General features: G+C 39.0%; 1 protein-coding gene across 2 annotated transcripts in view; it reads left to right on the forward strand.

The window, feature by feature from the left end:
* The window catches only part of LOC115785939 (golgin subfamily A member 7-like), a 30,137-nt gene extending 11,071 nt beyond the window's left edge, over positions 1–19,066 (forward strand). Inside the window, exons 4-6 of one of the 2 annotated variants that reach the window (XM_030737883.1) lie at positions 5,006–5,107; positions 6,935–6,987; positions 12,597–19,066. In XM_030737883.1, the coding sequence (XP_030593743.1) occupies positions 5,006–5,107; positions 6,935–6,976 (144 nt within the window). In that variant the 3' untranslated portion in view covers positions 6,977–6,987; positions 12,597–19,066. The remainder of the gene's footprint in view (positions 1–5,005; positions 5,108–6,934; positions 6,988–12,596) is intronic. The other variant, XM_030737884.1, reaches the window with a different exon arrangement.
* The last annotated feature ends 1,609 nt before the right edge of the window (positions 19,067–20,675 follow it).

Consider the following 20,675-nt stretch of genomic DNA (forward strand, 5'->3'; position numbering starts at 1 on the left):
AAACACTAACAAGTTTAACTGTCCTTCAGCTGGCCATGCACAAAGGCCAAAGGACAAACAGAAATCTACAGCTGAACATACAGTATACCGTTACTATTGCTGTGGCAGATTCCTATTATTTTAGCCAAGCAGATTCCAACAGTTTCAGCAAGAGAAAGTGGCAACCTAACAAATGATAGCCTTTCAAAGAGGACGGACAGTTTCAGGAGGATTAGGTCATAATTCATTCTACTGTTATTTCTCAGCACAGCAGAAAATAGTCAGACAGGTGCTATGGGAGAATTCCACAAGAGCAAAGACGGTGACTCACATTAAAAGTAATTTAGAAAGTGCTTCAGAGTGTCTGCACTTGGTCTCTGCCTAGTGTTTAAATGGGTGCCAAGAGGCAAGATTTGTAGAAAGACTAAAGAATTTCACATCGCAAAACCCTACAGCCCCTTTCCCAACATTAAATCCTTTAAATCTAATAATCAGAAACAGTTTGATTACTTGATATATCCTTAGCAAACAAACAGTGTAGATATATTCCTCTCCACCATCACAAAGGGCTTGCCTGAGCTTGCTTGCCAAAGTGCTTGTTGGGTTTTGATAATTTCTTTGAGATAACTTATGGCTTACGTTAATAAAAATGTAATTTGAACTCTCTACACTGTTTATAATCACACAGAAGCAACAGAGCTATATAATATTTAAACACAGCACAAATCAGCCATAAATGAATAGTCTCTTGTTGCTTGTTACTTGAGAGAAAGCAATCCTTCTGTTTCCCAGGTCTAATGTGTTGGTGTGGAAAAAGTGATCCAATCACTGGAAGGTGGTAATCTGGAAGGACTACTCTATCAACATGAAGCTTTTTGGATTTTATCATTAAACACCATGTCTTCAGCTAACTTAAATGGGGAATTTGACCTGCCTCTTTTCCAGTAAAAACTTGTGGAAGATTTACACCTGTGCTGGGAGCATCTTAATTGGTCTGTGTCTGCAGGCTCTTTTTTTTTGGAGTTAAACTGTTTGGAAAACTAAGATGAATTAAACAGCACTCAAACATCAAGACAGTTCCACTAAGAAATACACTTCTACTTCCTATAAATCCTATTCTATAGAAATTAGTTACTGAGGGTGCATTAGAGAGGGTTCTCAATGAATGGGAGGGAGTCCTGCTGAATATTTATAGAAAGATATTTTTCTGTAATCATAACCTGTTAAAGGGAAGCACAGTGGTTAGCCTCACAGCAAGAAGGTCCTGGGTTCTAATCCATCTGGCCAGGACCTTTCTGTGTGGAGTTTGCATGTTCTCCACGTGTCTGTGTGGGTTTTTTCCGGGTACTCCACCTTCCTTCCATAGTCCAAACACATGCAGTTAGTGTGGTTAGGTTAACTGGTGATTTTAGATTGCCCATAGGTGTGAATGTGAGTGTGAATGGTTGTCTGTCCCCATGACAGGCTGGTGACCTGTCCAGGGTGTACCCTGCCTCTTGCCCTGTGGCAGCTGGGATAGGAAAAATATTAACCCCAAAACATTTTTGAGCTACAGATCCACAGGGCACTATTCTTTCTGGACTTACAGTACCAGTCAAAAGTTTGGACACACTCAGCCATTCATATGAATGATTAATTGTGTCCAAACTTTTGATTGGTACTGCAGTCCAGAAAGCACCCCTTGTGAAACCAGGAGGCAAGAGAGCAGGAATTTCTTTGCAACAGTGGTAAAAACTGCTACATACTCTCTATTGGCCAGTAAGAGTCCACGTATCCACTCGGATGTTTCTGCAAAGCCATGCTGTATCTGTCATTACTGTGAATGCTGCAAAGCATTCACAGTATTGTTCTTGTACTCCAGAAACTTTCGGTCGCTAAAAACTCAAGCAGTGTTTGGGCTACAGACACCGTTCTGGTATCAAAACGTTCAGCCTGTTCTGTAGATTTACTTTTCTTTTTTGTAACCTTTATACTTTTTAAGATATTGAACTTTTTATAATCTTCATTTTTTGCCATTCAAAATGAATGGGGAAGTTGAAAATCCTTTTCAAATCCTTTCATGCTTTAAAAGCTAATAACTTCAGTATACTTTCAGCTAGAAAAACCTTTTAAGCTTTAAAATGAAGCCAAGCCTTTCAGCTATTCAGCTATTACTTGGTGTTTCAAAATCTTTTACGGTTTAAGCACAGTGAGCGTTTAAGTTTAAGGTGTTTTTTCAGCCGTTTCAGAGTTTATAATGGTTGTGTATTGCGTTTGCTAGAGTGGGACCCTGATTAGTAGAGTGGGAGACTTCAAAACTTTCAGGTGGAAAATGTATTTTTAAACTGCCACTGTGTCCACACTCTTTGCGCTACAGCCATCATTTTATGCTCAAAATGTAGAGCTGCTTCTCTACTTTCAAACAATGTGTCTCTAAACCCTGTCAAATGTACACTTTTTAAACTGTAAGCATTCAAACAGAGGGAGTACCTTCCAACTCCTTCATTAACCTCCATAGTAATTTCAGAGAGGTGATTTTCTCCAAAGCAGAAATGAGCACCTTTTTTAAACTGCTCCCACGGCCACACTTTTGAGCCCAGGAAAATAAAAATTACACCACTGTTTAGAGCAGGTCCTTGTGACACTCACAGTTCAAAAATGATTTTGATAGGAGCTACGGTTTTTGACTTAGAAGCAGTTATTTGACAGGTGCGCCGAGGCAAATTTGACAGAGTGCATGCATCTCAGCAGGTAAGCAGTGCACCTGGCAGGCGTTTTCAATTGGCGCATTTACAAGCATTCAGCTTGGCAGAGCTCTCCAATATGTATGCTTGCAAACCTTGTGTGACGCTACTGTTGGCTCAGTAGTAGAAAGGGGGACCATCAATGCACAAGAAGCAGACAGAGCAGGTTCAAGTCGCACTTTACTCCAAACTTTAAAAATTTTCCATTGAGCATTTATTCACCAGCTTAAACTCTTTCAGCCAGATTTAAGCTCTTTGGAACATTTCCTGGCATTTCAGCTAGAGACACCATTTAGGCTTTAAAATAAAGCCAAGCCTTTCAGCTATTCAGCTGTTCAGCTGTTCAGCACTTCAGCTGTTCAGCACTTCAGCTGTTCAGCAGTTCAGCTGTTCAACAGTTCAGCTGTGCTTTGAAATAGAATAACTTCAGCATACATTCAGCTAGAGACACCATTTAAGCTTTAAAATAAAGCCAAGCCTTTCAGCTATCCAGCTGTTCAGCAATTCAGCAGTTCAGCTGTTGAAGCTCATTCAGCAAATAAAGTTTCAGCTCTTTGAAGCATTTCTTAGCATTTCAGCTGCAATCTTTCAGCTTGCAGCATTTGCAATTCGCAAAGTGTGCAATAATTATTTAAACAAAATTAGGCAGGTGCATAAGTTTGGGCACCCGTGTCGGTTTATTGATTTGAATACCTTTAGCACTAATTATTGAAACACAAAATTTGTTTTGTAAGCTCGGTGACCTTTGACCTACATACACAGGTGAATCCAATTATGAGAAAGGGTTAAGGTGGCCAATGGCAAGTTTCTAATCTTTGCATCTTCTCTGAACAGTGGCAACATGGGAGCCTCAAAACAACTCTCAAATGAGCTGAAAACAAAGATTGTTCAACATCATGGTTTTAGGGGAAGGCTCCAAAAAGCTGTCTCAGAGATTTCAGCTGTCAGTTTCCACTGTGAGGAACATAGTGAGGAAATGGAAGACCACAGGAACAGTTGTAGTTAAGGCCCAAAGTGGCAGGCCAAGAAAAATCTCACATAGGCAGAGGCGAAGGATGGTGAGAACAGTCACAGTCAACCCACAGAGCAGCTCCAAAGACCTACAACATCATCTTGCTGCAGATGGTGTCACTGTGCATCGTTCAACTATTCAGCGCACTTTGCACAAGGAGAGGCTGTATGGGAGAGTAATGCAGAAGAAGCCTTTTCTGCGCACACGCCACAAACAGAGTCGCTTGAGGTATGCTAAAGCACATTTGGAAAGCCAACTTCATTTTGGAATAAGGTGCTGTGGACTGATGAAACTAAAATTGAGTTATTTGAACATAACAAGGGGCGGTATGCATGGTGGAAGAAGAACACTGCATTCCAAGACAAACACTTGCTACCCACAGTAAAATTTGGTGGTGGTTCCATCATGCTGTGGGGCTCTGTGGCCAGTGCAAGTACTGGGAATCTTGTTAAAGTTGAGGGTCGCATGGATTCCAGTCAATATCAGCAGATTCTTGAGAACAATGTTCAAGTGACAAAGTTGAAGTTGCGCAGGGGCTGGATACTTCAACAAGACAACGAACCCAAACACTGCTCAAAATCTACTAAGGCATTCATGCAGAGGAACAAGTACAACGTTCTGGAACGGCCATCTCAGTCCCCAGACCTGAATATTATTGAAAATCTGTGGTGTGATTTAAAGCGGGCTGTCCATCAAACCTGACTGAACTGGAGATGTTTTGGAAAGAAGAATGGTCCAAAATATCTTCAACCAGAATCCAGACTCTCATTGGAAGCTATAGGAAGCATTTAGAGGCTGTTATTTTTGCAAAAGGAGGATCTACTAAATATTGATGTAATTTTCCTGTTGGGGTGCCCAAACTTATACATCTGCCTAATTCTGTTTAAATAATTATTGCACACTTTCTGTAAATCCTATAAACTTCATTTCACTTCTCAAATATCACTGTGTTCATCTGCTATATGATATATTTAACTGAAATTGCTGATCCAAACAACCGATGATTTATAAAGGAAAATCATGAAAAGAGTGAATAAAGAAGAGAGGACATGTATTCATGTATTCAATCCCAACTTAAAGTGCACACTCGTTAATGTGTATTATGGCCTGTAGGCATGTTTTGGTCCAAAAAACCAGGTTGGACATCCAGCTAAGGCCTTAATGCAGTAAGATTAACAGCCCACAAGTCATATTTTGAGACTTTCTGGATCTCTTGTCTGGCCGCTGATATTCAGTATATGTGTGTTTTGTTTCACTAGGCATTAAAAATCTTTCTTTTTTTCTTTTTTAGGTTTTGAAGAAAATTGCAAAGTACATTCAGGAGCAGAATGACAAGATCTATGCACCACGAGGCTTACTGCTTACTGACCCCATCGAGAGAGGCCTGCGGGTCGTATCCAATAATTCTGTGTCGATGCAAACAGTACATATCAAACATTTGCCCATTTGTTTCTTATTTTATTATTAGAGCATACAGTAGATGGAAAAGAGGAACCTTATACTCAGATTCCAACAAACAAAGGAAAACACAGTTAAGGGTACAAGAAAAGCAGTCTTGTGCAAGAATGAGGATGTACGGGAAAGGGGAATGGTGTAGTGAATATTATGGTCAACTTTAACTTGTTAAACATACCCTGAGATCATGAAATGTGAATGTAATAGGACCACATCTTAAGTAGAACAAGGAGCTTTCACAATGACCTAATAGATGTAGTGATTTACAGGCTTTCCACCCCCACTAACTGCTGGATGAAAATGGAAAGCAGCAGTCTCAGGCAACTTACAGGAAATCCAGCGCTGTGTAGGGATAACCTGTAAAAACACCAGATAAAAGTTAATATGTAATCTATAGCATCTGTGCACCAACATCCTGCCTGTCTCAGCGTATGCATGTGTGGGGTGACTCAACATCCCAATTAATTGCAACTGGGCAGCAATAGGAGATTAGGGATAACAAAATACGACCAAAATTGTTACCAGCTGAGCTTTGTTCCCACTCTTGCCTATGATTTTATAGTTTTGACAGTGATCTGGATTATATCACCAGCACTGTCAAGAGCTGTGCTGACTTTGGCACAGGAGAACTGGGAGATTGACAGAAAAGTCTCACCTGAACCATGGTTTTAACATTTGAGTCATGGAAACCTGATCGTATTTGTAACTGTCTGGTGCGTCTGCCTTATTTTACCATCTGGACTCTGAAAATGCAGCTTTTCCTCCAGCAGTGAGAGGTTTAGAGTTGCTGTGACTGTTGACAGCAGTTTGCTGTCACAACAACTGCATCCTTGAAAAATCAAAAGCTAATGCTGGCCAGACCCCCTGCTTTTTATAACAGAGGAACTGTGAGAACTGCTGGTGTTTAAAATAACATGAAGTGTCATCTGATGGGAATTGGTGTCGGGCTTCTATGTGCTACTGGAATAGCTGGAATTACCCTTGGCATTGATACCACAAGTCTCTTGAATTCTACCATTCTTGCAGTTTATCTGTATTGGCCTATCATTTATGTGCTTCAGCCACAACATTAAAACAGTTAAAGTAAATAACATTTGTCCTGCAATACAATGTTGTGCTTGCAAACCTTGGGTCACAGCATTTATGTGGGCATTACTTTGACAGATACCACCCACTTCAACATTGTTGCAGACAAAGCAAATGCCTTAATGACAGCAGCCTTCCTCAGCAGGACAGTGCTGCAGTCTGCCTCACAAAAACTATTCAGGAATAGCTGGAAGAACCCTACATCCCAATCTGATGAAGCATCACGGAGATGTGCCTTACCAAGTGTGATGATGCACAGAGGTCACACAAGTTATAATGGACAATTACACAAAAAAATTGGCAAACCTTTTGAGATTTTCCATGTTTCTGCATAAGAAAAGAAAAAAACCATGAGATTTTCCTAAAGGTAGGAAAAGGTAACTTCATTTAAAAAATGAAGTGACTATGCTCTTGAAACTTCTCTGTGGTATTCCTCTTTTCCTCTTTCCTGGCACAATTAATGTTTTCAACTCCACAGCTCTTGGCCCCAGCATCACATTATTAAACATTCCAATACCTGCTTGGTAAGAAGATGGAAAATCTCAGTGTATCAGAAGTAGCTACAACCAACATGGAAAGGCAAAAAAATAAGAGTGTTGAATGGAATTTACCTTTTAATTCAATGTGAAATGAACCCAGACTTGCTTCAGCTGCATTTCCTTGACGGATTCCCATCAAGATTGAAATCACCATCTTTGAAGACAGAAGCCTGACTAGATAAAAGCTAACATGGTAAGTCTCATAATTTGTGCTGCACTAGGACTTTGGTCCTAGTACAGATTTAATGCTGCCATAGTTTTAAAAATTGCTGCCACATTTTTCCAGTTATGAAAACCAAAGGGTTGGAGTCAAAGGGTAGAAATTAAAGTGAATTCTCTCCCCACATGTGCCACTGTTCTCATGCTGAATACTTCTGCTTCATTCAAAGAAAAATCCCACATCAAAGTGTAATGTGAGTAATATCGGCTATCTGCACCGTGAGGGTAGTTTCATAAAACTTCTAATGGAGAATTCTGCTTACTTTATGACTTCAGGATTTGTCATATATTCACTGAGGGGTTTATGTGCTCATTGTCCAGAGCACACACATGAGCCAAACCCATTAGCTGAACCAGAAAAGAGTTGAAGTGCCCTTTCAGCACAAAAGCACTCCCTGCACTTACATCTCTTTAAGTCACTGTAATCAAACAATTATCACATTTTACTTAAATTGGCCCATTTCCTTGTTTACTTTTCTGGCCAATGGGCTCCTGCCACATTCATGTCATGTTGGAGAAAGTGGGAGAGAGAGTGACTTTAAATGCTTCAGCTTGAGAATAGATTTTTGTCCTACTGAAAATAAACTAAAACAAATTACAAAGTACAACTTACAGTTGTAATATGATGGAAACAAAAACAGACTTATATGGAATTGTGTGTTATATTATTGCCACAATTTGCATATTGAATAACAGTCTGGCCTTTCTGTTTTTTACTGTAAAAAAAAATTACATTTGATGTTATCTACGCCAAATAAACCCCTCCTAATTTTTTTTTTTTTTAACCAGTTCACACTTTTAATGTGAAGAAGTAGAGCAGTTCAAACAAGGAGGTTAACATATATGACATAAAAGTATCAGTTTTAAACAGTTTCTCGTAAAGCTGCTGAAGACAGAAACAAAGGTTTCAGAGGGCTGACATACATGATTGGAAACAATTGGAAGTTCTGATCTTTTCACAAACAAAATAAATACAAGAGAATTTTAACAAATGTAAAACAGTTTTACAAAGAATACCTAACACCAGAGAAAATATCATTATTCATGTGTATTGCATATTATGCATGTTTCTGTATATAATATACAGTCATAATAATTATTAAAAAAGCACACCCTCTTTCAGTTATAAGGATTTTATGTATCAGGACATTATGAAAAAGTATTCTGGTCTTTAGCAGGACTTAAAAATTAGGAAAATACAACCTCAGATAAACATAACAAATTACAGTGTCAACATTTATTTATCAAAAATTAAGCCGAAATGCAGAAGCAGTGTGAAAAACTAAGTACACCCTTCCTGATTCCATTGGAGTTAAGAGGGTCAGTAGCAGACAGGTGCTGCTAATCAAACTGATTAATTTATCATTTGCATCAGTGAACACTTCTATGAAAGCAGAAGTTTTGGGATTTTGCTGGTCTACAGCTGTGTGTTAACACAATGCCACAAGGAATGATATCAGCAATAATCTTAGAGAAACAAATGTTGCTGCCCATCAATCTGGTAAGTGCTATAAGGCAATTTCCAAATAATTTGAAGTGGAAAACATTCAAGATTGTTGCCAGTCTTCCCGTGAATGGACGTCCCAGCAAATTGGTCAGACTGTGCAGAGCTCAAAGAAACTGCAAAACCATAAGCACTACATATTGCAAAGCTGTGATAGCAGCTTGATTCTCACCTGTTGGTGAAGTAAATGAAACACATTTGTTGAAAATCATGTTCCTTAGTGAACATTATTTACCCATAGTGAAACTAATATCTTTTCATGGTTATGATTGTGAAAGCACAAAAGAATTAAGATAAGTATTAATAAACAAGATGTACTTCATTTACTCCAAAGGTTGGGAAATTACTGTGTTACAGCAGCCAAAATCTGAAAATCAGCCTAGCTCAATGAACACAAAACAAATGGCTCAGGAAGGTAAAAAAGAGAGAGAGAGATACAGAAACGTTGGAGCTCAATTAAATAGAAAAAATGAAGAGCTCAATAAATCAAAATCTAATGCAATAAGAAGTTTAGTAAACAAATAAATGCAGGCATTGTTGACTTACTATTACCGTAAATTTCAAGCAGTAGATAAAGACAAAGAGATTCTTTCACTGACTCTGTGTATTTTGACCAACAGGACCACATTAATGTGGTTTTTACCATGAAAATGTAATGCAAGCTGTAAAATGTTAAAAACAGACTTGGACAGTAAGACACACTTAATAACTAGAGTTCCTACAAGGATTGTCTAGCGTGCCATTGATTGTATTTATATGTAGTTATTATTAATTCTTTTTATTTATGAGTACCTCAGATAAGTGGGTGTGGATCATCATCAACAGACTCTGTTGCATGTTGCCAACAATCAAATGGTTTAGTGCCTAGCTTACTCATACAAGACAGAATATCCTGCATCACATCTTCAAGCTTGTCTTTTCATTTTATTACACTGGAAATGAAAGCTAATGAGAACCAAGTGTTCGAGGAAGCTACTAATAATCCACTGCTTAAAATATGATGATGTGTCAGTGATTTGAAAGAAGAGGTTTTCAAGGAAATCTGTTCCAGCAAACAGCATTTTCTCTTCATTTATCCGGTTGTAAAATTGGTTTCATTATCAGCAGCAGTTATTCCACTGCACTGATTTTTCTATCCCACATCTCACCTTGTATTCTTAGAATGCTAAGCCCTTAGAGACAGTATGATCGTCAAACACAGATGGCTTTTGTATATCTGCTGGTCTTCCCTGCTGGCAGATGCCCTAAGACCACTTCTCATCCCATAAATTGTTTCTTTCTGCCTTACAGTAAATCCCTTTTTTTCCCCCCTCATGTCTGGAAAGATGAATAAGACAGGGAAGCTCATTGAGGATGTGCTGGGCTCAAATCATACTGAAAAGTACTTTGTATAGAGGTTGGACTGGACCCAGTCCTGCACTGATGCATAGACATTACCATCAGAAAGAGTATGACGTACCCAGTAAATGCTTTACCAGGGAAATGTTGCATTTGGCAACATTTGAGATACCGTAGACCCCTCTGGATGAATAAACTATTGCACTAATACAATACTGATGCATAGAGAGATTAATCTTCACATTTGAAATTCCAGCTGAATGCGTCCATACATTTACATGTCTTGTTGCGGAATGCAAACCTAGAATCTTTGTGAGTAGCTGTTGATAGAAAAGGGCATTGGAGCTTTGCCACAGTCAAAGACGGGGTGAACCACAGGCAGCGAGCACACTGAAGGATGTACTGTATGTGTTCTTTTAACCCTCTTCATTTTGCAAAGTTTCCTTCTTCTGTGTCCTCCAGGCTTATAGTAATATATTAGAAGTCAGGACATCAATCTTTTATTTAGTTATTTTGGCCACTGAACCTGTTACAGTAAATGCCCTTATTTGCCAGTTGTTCATCTTCATCTATTGTATGAAACTTCCTCGTCTTTACTATGTGAATCCATCCTATCTATCCATAGTCTATGAATATGTTTCAGACTCTTAGTATGCAGTGTGCTTTTCTTAAAAAAAAAAATAGTCACAGTCTTTTGATCCATTGCATGGAACCATGTACAAGTGGTCACTTGTGATAACGCCCAACAAAGAATTATCACCTGACTCTGCAGTAGTCTCAAACAGCTGATTATTTCCAATGTAAAGGGCCACTTTCAGACTATGGCAAATGAAAAACATCTGAATACTATCTGGCTAGATTTCCATAACTGAAGTTACTTTCATTTTAATGTGAAGCAGGTAGTGTACACTTGGTTAATGCAGTGACACAATATTAAAATCCAATGTTGTTACATTATCAAAAGTACTGATGAAAGCAGATTTATTTGCTGAAGTGTGCTAGGAATGAAACTTGTGATTAAACAAATAGAATTAAACAATTACAGTTTTTCAATCTTATTATTCAAAACCTAAAAATGAAAAACTTTGTTACTGTTGGTCTGGCTGATCAAGAACACACAAGCCTTCCTTTCCCACCCCTTTTCTATCCTCATTGTGGCCAATCAGACTAATAGCAGGATTTTTGGCTGCTGAGAGCGTCCCAGTGAAGGTCTGAGGAGCATGATGGATCGGCCTCTAGTGGGATGACTCCACTGTAAAAAAACAGACTTTATCCCCAGTATCCATTCAGCCTACACGGTGCCAAGACGGTGTCCTGGCATCTCATCCAAAAAACATTTTGCTCCCAATAAAGTGTTATTTGTTTTCATGTACAAACAGCACAGCACGTCAGCAGACCTGTAGATTAGTCTGCACATATGATAATGTTTAATGTCAGTGTAGAGCACTGGGCAAGATTAAAGTAAGAATGGGATTCATCATTAGATCTTCTTATTGTCTGAAATTTGAGGGGGTTTTTTGTCTCCTGCCAGGAAATTTATTTACAGGCTAAAGGAAGATATAATTTTGACTAGTGTGATGCTTTTTGTTGCTGCAGCACATGTAAATCATCCTGAAAACATTCCCAGAGCAGGAGCATTATACATCATGTTCCTCCTTTGTAGATCAATGCTCAAACTGCACCTATGCCTGATTCCAATACTCTTACATAACCAAAGACATTTTTTTTCTTCCCATTGTTGGCCACAGCGGCTTTCATCCACAGTAGAGAGACGGGGGGGCAACACCGAAGCCCACACCGCAACGCGGTAAATGTGGTCACCGGCTTCACCACTAAGCCACCCGGGCGCCCCCAAAGACATTTTTTTTTTTAATGAAATGTAGTGCTGCTATTTATTTGTGATAGAGATGGCTTACCTTCATATTAACCACAGCAGCAGTGTTCTGCTTTTTAACCATATAAAAGTGACCTGAAAGATTTTCTACAACTACAAAAGTAAAAAAAAAACAAAGAACCAAGCAAATTAAACTTCACACCATTTACCCTCAGTTTTTCCGTTAACATTCGTCTACTTATGTTCCCTAAATTAAGTGAGGCTATGTGATTCACTGCTCACTTCTTGCAGCTGCAGCAGTGAATCTACCCTGCAGCAATGCCACACAGCTGTTGCAACTTTGATTGCAACAAGGGTTGATATTGATTTGTTATTTGGGTGTTATAGTTTCCACGTCTGCAAGTAGACTTGGGTCCAGGTGACTAAAATTTTCTCATCAAATTTAATTCAGTTCAGTTGAGCAGTATTTGTATAGCACTAAGTCATAACACAACTTGAGTCCCTTCAAGCTGCTTTGTACTGTAAGGTATATTACAATATTACAGAGAAAACCCCAACAATCAGACAACCCCCTATAAGCAAGCACTAGGCAACAGTGGGAAGGAAGAACTCCCTTTTAACAGAAGGAAACCTCCAGCAGAACGAGGCCCGGAGCAGCCATCTGCCTCGACCAGTTGGGGGTTAGAGGAAAGACAAGACACAATTTAATGACATGCAGCAAGTGAAAAGTAATGTGCAGACATGAAAGCAGCAGTCTCAGCCTATAGCAGCTTAACTGAGGGATGCTGCAGGGCCACCTAATCCAGCCATAGATAAATACATTTAAATTTTTTCTTTTTTATTTGCTAAGAAGATTTTACATAATGCCCAATGCTCATGTAATTAACTAATGTCACTGTTTCTGCAGCAGCTGTTTGGCTGAGCAGAGTTGCAGGGTCTGCAACAGCCATCATCAGAGCCCGCCTCCCTGAGGACTACCCAGACCTGCAACCTTAATACTGCGTCTCTACAATCTATCATCCCTATCATATGCATGTTCCATTCAGAGCGTCCTTCAAGACTAAGTTTGAGAATTTGTTCCTGGCACTTTTTAGCATTCTTTCTTGCTTTTCTGTCCCTATTGATAAACTGAATATTGAAGTCTGTTAAATGCTTGTATTCACCTGGCAACCATGTCCCCTTAAAAGAAAATTACTTCTCATTCAACTAAAATGCATTCTTAATCTGGTTTCACGGGATGTTTTTTCTCTCAAGATATATTATAATTTCAAAGAGTGACAAACTCTTGTGAGGCAGGTGGTTTGCTGGAGGTATTGTAGAAAAGAGTCCTTGTGTGGGATTTTTATTTGTTTATTTCTTCTTTTTTTAAACTTTTCTTTTCTGGTTAGGTTTAGGCACTAAAACTGCTACTTTGTAGAAGTAGACATAGCTCAGGGTCTGAAAAATGAAGTCAATTCAGAAGTGCCTTAAGCCTGCATTCTTTTAAATGGCCTGCAGGGGGCGACTCCTCTGGTTGCACAGAGAAGTCCAATTGAATGGAATTCAAAGGAGAAATGAGCCTGCTGATCACTTGATTTAAACACTTTCCTTATGAGTTTATGGTCTCAATCACAATTAATATGATGTGGTGTTCATTTAGTAATTTTGGTCCCATTTTGGGTCAAATAAAATATTAAGCATTCTTAATGGTTTTATTATTTATTGTGCAGCTACATTTTGTTTGGCTAGTTGCTGCCATAAGAGCAAGTAGCACGCTCAGTTTCTTGGCTATAACTCGAGAGTCCTCAAACAGGCTGTTGGCAGCGTGGTGGCTACTTCTTTTGCTACTTCGTTTTGCCCCCTCATATATTTGATTTGTCATCTGACATGGAAAGCAAGACGAGTACCCATATATATGTGAAATGTCACAAATGTTAGCCCAGTGAATTGTTGTTTGCTTTGAGACATAGTAGAATGCAGTTTAGTTGTATGGAAAGATCATTTTTAGGGGACTAGGCTTTTAGCTGGACTAAAATGCTAAAAGTCTTCGAGAGATTCCGAATTTATTGACATTCTTTAAGCAGTTATATTTTGGACTATAAATATGTTTTGTGAGGACTATGAGCTTTTATATATGCCTGTCCTTTTCAGAAGGTCCTTTTTAAATAATAAAGCTGACAAACAGGGTAACTAATTTTTATGACACTATGGAACACCCATGCTTTAAGGAACTGTTCGAGAAGGAACTGAGAGCACTGGTTATCAGTGCTGCATGCCTTAGCTCCCAATTTGTTTGCTTTATTTTTACTGATGTATTTTTTAGGTGCTTGGTATTTTAATCAGCATGTTTCCCTGCCAGGTGTGAGGTTATAATTTACAGCTCTCGACATTCCAGTCAGTCACAGATTAGAAGTTTAATGTATATCACTGATTGATTTATATGGAAGCTTGTTTCCACCACTGGAAAAAAAAATGCCATCAATAACTCGAAATTTGGAGTTTGGTATCTAAACATTTCGAGTTAGTAAGTCAAAATTTTAAGAAAATAACTAAAAATTTCTTAAGAGCTTGAAAAAAGGCAGCTGGGCTTCTTTAAGTTTCTGAAGATGTTTCACCTCTCATGCATCTGCTTTAGTTCTAAAACCGAAAGGTGGAGAGTCCCAAGTATTTGAACCCTAGTGGGGTTTGTCCCCTTTGGAGGTTGTTGTTGACCCGCTATTGATCATGTGCATAATCACATGAGCCAAGGCCTAAAAAAAAGGGCATAGGTACCACCCGGGGTTTTGGGCAAAACCACTGTGAGACCTTGCCCCACCCTATCGTGAGCTATTGAGGTCACCCGAAGAAAGGTATGAGTGGGAGTAGAGGTGCCTAGGAAGGCATTTCAAGACTGCATTATATGTGGCTGGCCGCTAGTGTCATAAGGCACCACCTTTGTTCAGTGATGGTCATTCACAGTGGACATTGATGGCTTCTTTTACTCCACATTTTGGAGTACGAAGACAGATGGTTTGAAAGGGAATACTGGAATCCTCAAAAGAGTGTCCTTTATTCTTTAGATGCAGATTTACAGCTGAGGCTTATCCTGTTAAGGTGGCTTTCCTATGTTGCGCTATGCATTTATGGAGTGGCTGTTTGGTTTCACCAGTGTCGATGTCTGAGGACTCCTCAGTGCACTGCACAACACACACTATGCTGCCTAGCTTGTGTTTGGCAGGTTTGTCCTTTCGATGAACCAGTTTTTGTCTTTGAGTGTTGCTGGATATGAAGAACACTGGGATGTCATGCCTGGAGAAAATTCCCCTGACTTTCTCTGACAAACCTGCTACATAAGGGAAGATAATGCTGGTCCATTTGTCATTCTCTTTCTCCCTAGCTGGTGTCTGACCTTGTTTCCTGTGCATCTTTGCTGATTTAATGAAGTCCCAGATGGTATAATCACATGGTTTAAGAGCTTTCTTAATACAGTCATGGCCGAAAATGTTGGCACCCCTGAAATTTTTACAGAAAATGAAGTATTTCTCCCAGAAATTTTGCAGTTACACATCTTTTGTTATGCACATGTTTATTTCCTTTGTGTGTATTGGAACAATACAAAAAACAGGAGAAAAAAAAAGCCAAAATTCATAATTCTGTGCAAAACTCCAAAAATGGGCCACACAAAATTAACTTAACCCTATGACGCCAGCGATTGCCGCTGAAGCACCTGTTGCGTGCCCTTACCTGCCATGAACAGCTGTTTAAGGGACTTTGAATTACCATAATTCCGTGACTGTTTGTCCTATTGGAAAAATTCCAACAGTCTGAAAGCTGAGATATTGCACTTCACATACAATATAGGGTCATTACGGTAATTGTTGCCAGAAGTCCGCAAACGGCAGCCCTTTTGAAATTTGACATGTGTTGCGTTTGACATGTTTGGAGGTATAAGGTTAATATTTGGTTGCACACCCTTTGGAAAAAAATAACTGAAGTCAGTCACTTCCTATAACCATCAACAAGCTTCTTACACCTCTCAACTGGAATTTTGGACCACTCTTCTTTTGCAAACTGCTCCAGGTCTCTTATATTTGAAGGGTACTTTCTCCCAACAGCAATTTTAAGATCTCTCCACAGGTGTTCAATGGGATTTAGATCCGGACTCGTTGCTGGCCGCTTTAGAACTCTCCAGCGCTTTGTTTTCATCCATTTCTTTGTGCTTTTTGAAGTATGTTTGGGGTCATTGTCCTGCTGGAAGACCCATGACCTTGAACGCAAACCCAGCTTTCTGACACTGGGCCCTATATTGTGACCCAAAATCCTTTAGTAATCTTCAGATTTCAAGATGCCTTGTACTCAGTCAAGGAAACCAGTGCCAGAGGCAGCAAAAAAATCCCAAAACATCTTTGAACCTCCATCATATTTGACTGTAGTTACTATGTTCTTTTCTTTGTAGGCCCCGTTCTGTTTTCAGTAAACAGTAGAATGATGTGCTTTACGAAAAAGCTCTATCTTGGTCTCATCTGTCCACAAGACATTGTGGACAGATGAGATTTTGTCTTACTCACGTACATTTTGGCAAACTGCAGTCTAGCTTTTTTATGTCTCCCTGCCATAGCGTTTCCTTTCATTCAAATGTTGACATATAGTTCGCGCTGACACTGATGCACCCTGAGCCTGCAGGACAGCTTGAATTTCTTTAGAACTTGATTGAGGCTGCTTATCCACCATCCAGACTGTCCTGTGTTGCAACCTTTCATCAGTTTTTCTCTTCTGTCCACGTCCAGGGAGATTAGCTACAGTGCCGTTGGCTGTAAACTTCTTGATTATGTTGCACACCGTGGACAAAGGAACATAGAGATCTCTGGAGATGGACTTGTAACCTTGAGATTGTTGATATTTTTCCATAATTTTGTTTCTCAAGTCCTCAGACAGTTCTCTTCTCCTCTTTCTGTTCTCCATGTTTAGTGTGGCACACACAGACATACAATGCAAAGACTGAGTCAACTTCTCTCCTTTTTATCTGGTTTCAGGTGTGATTTTTTTATATTGCCCGCACCTGTTACTTGCCACAGGTGAGTTTAAATGAGCATCAAATGCTTGAACCAAAGTTTTTTACCTGCATTTTGAAAAGGTGCCAACAATTCTGTCTGGCCCATTTTTGGAGTTTCCCCTCTTTTTTTAGTGTTTTTCCAATACACACAAAGGAAATTAATATGTGCATAACAAATTGTGTGATTGCAATCATTTTCTGGGACAAATACTTCATTTTCTGGAAAATTTTCAGGGGTGCCAACATTTTTGGCCATGGCTGTATATGTGTGTTCCTTTTTGTTTCCTTCCACCGCTTGGTGTTGCAGGATCCTGATCACCCCAAATTTGTATTCCAGTGGTTGGTAGGAGTCAAAAAGTAGGTACTGGTCTCTGTGTGTGTGGTCTTCTGGTAAAATTCAGTATTGAGACTTCAGTCTTCCTCACTGAGTACAGCACAGTCAAGGAATGGTTGCTATCTCCCCTAGTGAACTGTTTTTATCCTCTGAGTTGAGGTGCTCAGTGAAGTCTTCTACTTCTTGGGCTTTGATTTTAACTCAGGCGTCATCCACATATCTGTACTAGTGGCTGTTGTGGAAGGAGCTGTCTTGCTGTAGTCATTTTCTGACCACCTCCACTGCCTCAGTTGTATGTATACAAGTGAAAAGTGAAACCTCATCAAAGGACACTATGGTTTCATCTGGATTCAGCACAAGTTTGCAGGCCTAGTTGGTGAAGTCAGTGAAGTTTTTAATGTGACAGAATGTGTTACCCACATGCGGAGCTAAGATGGTGGCAAGGTGCTTGGAAGTGTTGTAGGTGGGTACGTTTTTATTGATAACGATGGGTCTGAGTGGGACTCTTTTGTGGAGCTTCGGAAGGCCACATAGTGTAGCACCTGTAGTAACATCTAGGGCAGTCAATGGCTTTTTCCTTTCAAGTTGTTGTAGGCAACAGATGACTTTCTTCTTGTTGTTGGTTGTGGGGTAGGAATATGATCAATAGTGGTTCAACAACCACCTCCAAAGGGGACAAACTCCTCTAGGGACCTGGCACTTGCCACATTTTGATTTTTAGGACTGAATAGGTCTCTCGAGAAACCTAAAGACGTCCAGTTGCCTTTTTTCAAGTTCTTAGGACTACCATGACCTGGATGACTGAGAACCTACATAGAAGCTCAAAATTTCGAGTTAATAAGTTGAAATTTCAACTTGCCTCTGCCAGTCAAGAAGTTCCGTGAAGATACATTGTTTCCTCGTTTACCCAGAAGTAGAAGTCGGAAGGCATCAGCTGTCCAACAGTTCAACATGAACACAATGATTCCATACTTTTTATGCAGTTATCATTCACTGGAAGACATTTCAAGATGAAGAACCTGATACCAATTTGTTCATATTTGCAATACACTGGTAGCTCACTGATGCTGTAGCTACTCGATTTTGAGTGCACATGCATCTGCACAATGTGCTTCCTTCCAGATAACAAATGATGTTTTTCATGGAGCTTTCTGATTGGCTGCGATAATTCAAATTTTTTTGAGTTATTGACTTGGAAATTAGAGATACTTAACTCGAAATTTTGATTTTTTTTCCTCCAAATTTCAACTTATTAACTCAGAATTTTGAGTTATGGATTACCCTTTTTTGCAGTGGTGGAAATAAGCTTCCATAGATTTAAGAGATTCTTCTCTGTATTGAGAAACCCAAACTTGTGCCTGCTCTGTATTTAGCATGTCGTACTGTAAATGCAGTTCCTTGAGTCATGGTTGTTTTCTTTGAAAACTGCTATGCATAGGGTTTGGTGATTACTGTTTTCTTTTTTTTTTTTTTTTTTTGGACTCATGTTCAATAAGCATATACTGTATTCATATATTGTGAGCTTGCCTTTGAAGTATTAAAAGTGCTCTTGTTAGTTGACAGTGGTATGAGGCTTTGAATGTTGTTTGTAAGTAACACCAGGTTTTAAACAGTAACTGTGCATCTCAGTCCTGACTAATCTGTACATTTCTGAAGTTCTTCAGACCCACAGCCTCAGTGGGAAGAGCAAATCATTTGTTTTGTTCATGCTAACATGCTGATATCCAACACTACAATTCTTGTTCTGTGGAGAACCTCAGCTCAGTTTTTGTTAAGTATTTCCAAAGGTTAAACCGCATGTACAGCCGATTGTGTTTCTCTTGTGAATGTGGTCTGACGGAAGCATCTTGTAAAAAGTCTATATGTTGAAGTAATGACCTTTTGAATGCCATAATTAAAGGATCATCAATAACAAAGATTTGTAATTTTTTAATAAATGTTTCTTTATTTTTTTTAATTTACTGATGTCATTTATTTATATTATATTTGAACTCAGCTGATTGTTTTTTTTTTGTTTTTTTTGCTTTTTTTTTCCCAGTTGAAATCAAAATGTTAAATTAATCTTAAAATTGTACGCTAATAAAAAAAGTCATAAATATTTTACACTGTGCTGCCTTCTGGGGTTATTTGGGTAGTTTCTGCATTTAAACTTACAAAGGGCGTATTTAGGTCATGTAAGAGATTTTTTTATACAAGCAACAAAGAGTTGAAAAATAAAGCATAGATAAAGCAAATACCGATGTGCCAACAACTGCAGTGTCCAACTTAACAGCATTAAAAATCATTTATAACCTGGTGCAGTTTTTATAGCGGTGAATTGTTTAAATTCTACCTTTTTGGGGCTAACCCTAAACCTAACCCCCCTAACCCTAACTCCTAACCCCTCTGGTTAGGGTTAGAGTTAAAGTTCCAGGTATGGCCACTTCTATTATCAGGTGTGCTGACACAGACAGCTGTAGCCACTAGTTGTCTGCTAGGCCTCTATACTCCACTGAACTGGAGTCATTAAATTAGACCTTTTGACTGTTTATGCAGTTGGTACGTTTTGGACCATTTTAATGGAATTATTTGACAAATAAAATGGCCTGATGTCAAACACAGACCACCATAGAAATTTGCATTCCAGTTAAGTAGAGTGAAATTATAGTATTTTATGTTCTGTTATATAGTTTTATAGTATATGTTCATACTAATTGGTATCTGTGGTTGTGCATAGCACCTGTACACCTTATAGTGCAGTGATTAAGTATTTGCCTCCTTCCTGATTCCTTCCTTATTTTTTTTACATATTTGTTACACTTTGAAGTTTCAGATTATCTAACAAGTTTAAATATTAGACAAATATAACCCCAGTAAATACAAATGCAGTTTTTAAATTATGAATTCATTTCTTAAGGGAAAAAACTATCCAGACCTACCAAGCCATATGTGAAAAGGTGATTTCTCCCATTCCTGGTAAATCGTGAATTAATTATGCTTAACCACATTTTTTTTGGAAAGCTGAGTTCAGTTTCATTAGCCCACAACCAGACCTGAGTACTGCCAGAGCTTCTGGCCTCTTCAGGACCAAGAAATCACTTAAATAGAACCTGTCTGACAAAGTGAAGTAGGCTAAAAGATCTCAAAAAACAACACATACCACGATCTGAAGGAACTCGGGAACAGATGAGAAACAAATTCATTGATATATATCAGTCTTTAAAGGGTTGCAAAGCCATTTTTAAGGCTCTGGGACTCCAGCGAACCACGGGAAGAGCAATTATCCAAAAATGGAGAAAATTCGGTTGAGTGGTGAATCTTCACAGAAGTGACCAGCCTACCAAAATTACTCCAAAACTGCATCGACGAGTCACCCAAGAAGTCAGAAAAGAACCCAGAATGACATCCAAAGAACTGCAGGCCTCACTTGCTTCAGTTAAGGTCAGAGTTCATGATTCAACCGTAAGAAAGAGACTGGGCAAAAATCGTATCCATGGGAGAGTTCCAAGGAGAAAACCACTGTTGACCAAAGAGAAGACAAAAGCTCGTCTCACATGATGAGCTGAAACGTGTAAATGTGACAGTGGCTCCAAAACTCAAAACACCAACATTGATCTTGGAGAGCTATTCGGCCTCCTGTGAATCCCATTGTACTGAAGCTG

This window comes from Archocentrus centrarchus, chromosome 9 (assembly GCF_007364275.1).
Source record: "Archocentrus centrarchus isolate MPI-CPG fArcCen1 chromosome 9, fArcCen1, whole genome shotgun sequence".
Classification (NCBI taxonomy): Eukaryota; Metazoa; Chordata; class Actinopteri; order Cichliformes; family Cichlidae; genus Archocentrus; species Archocentrus centrarchus.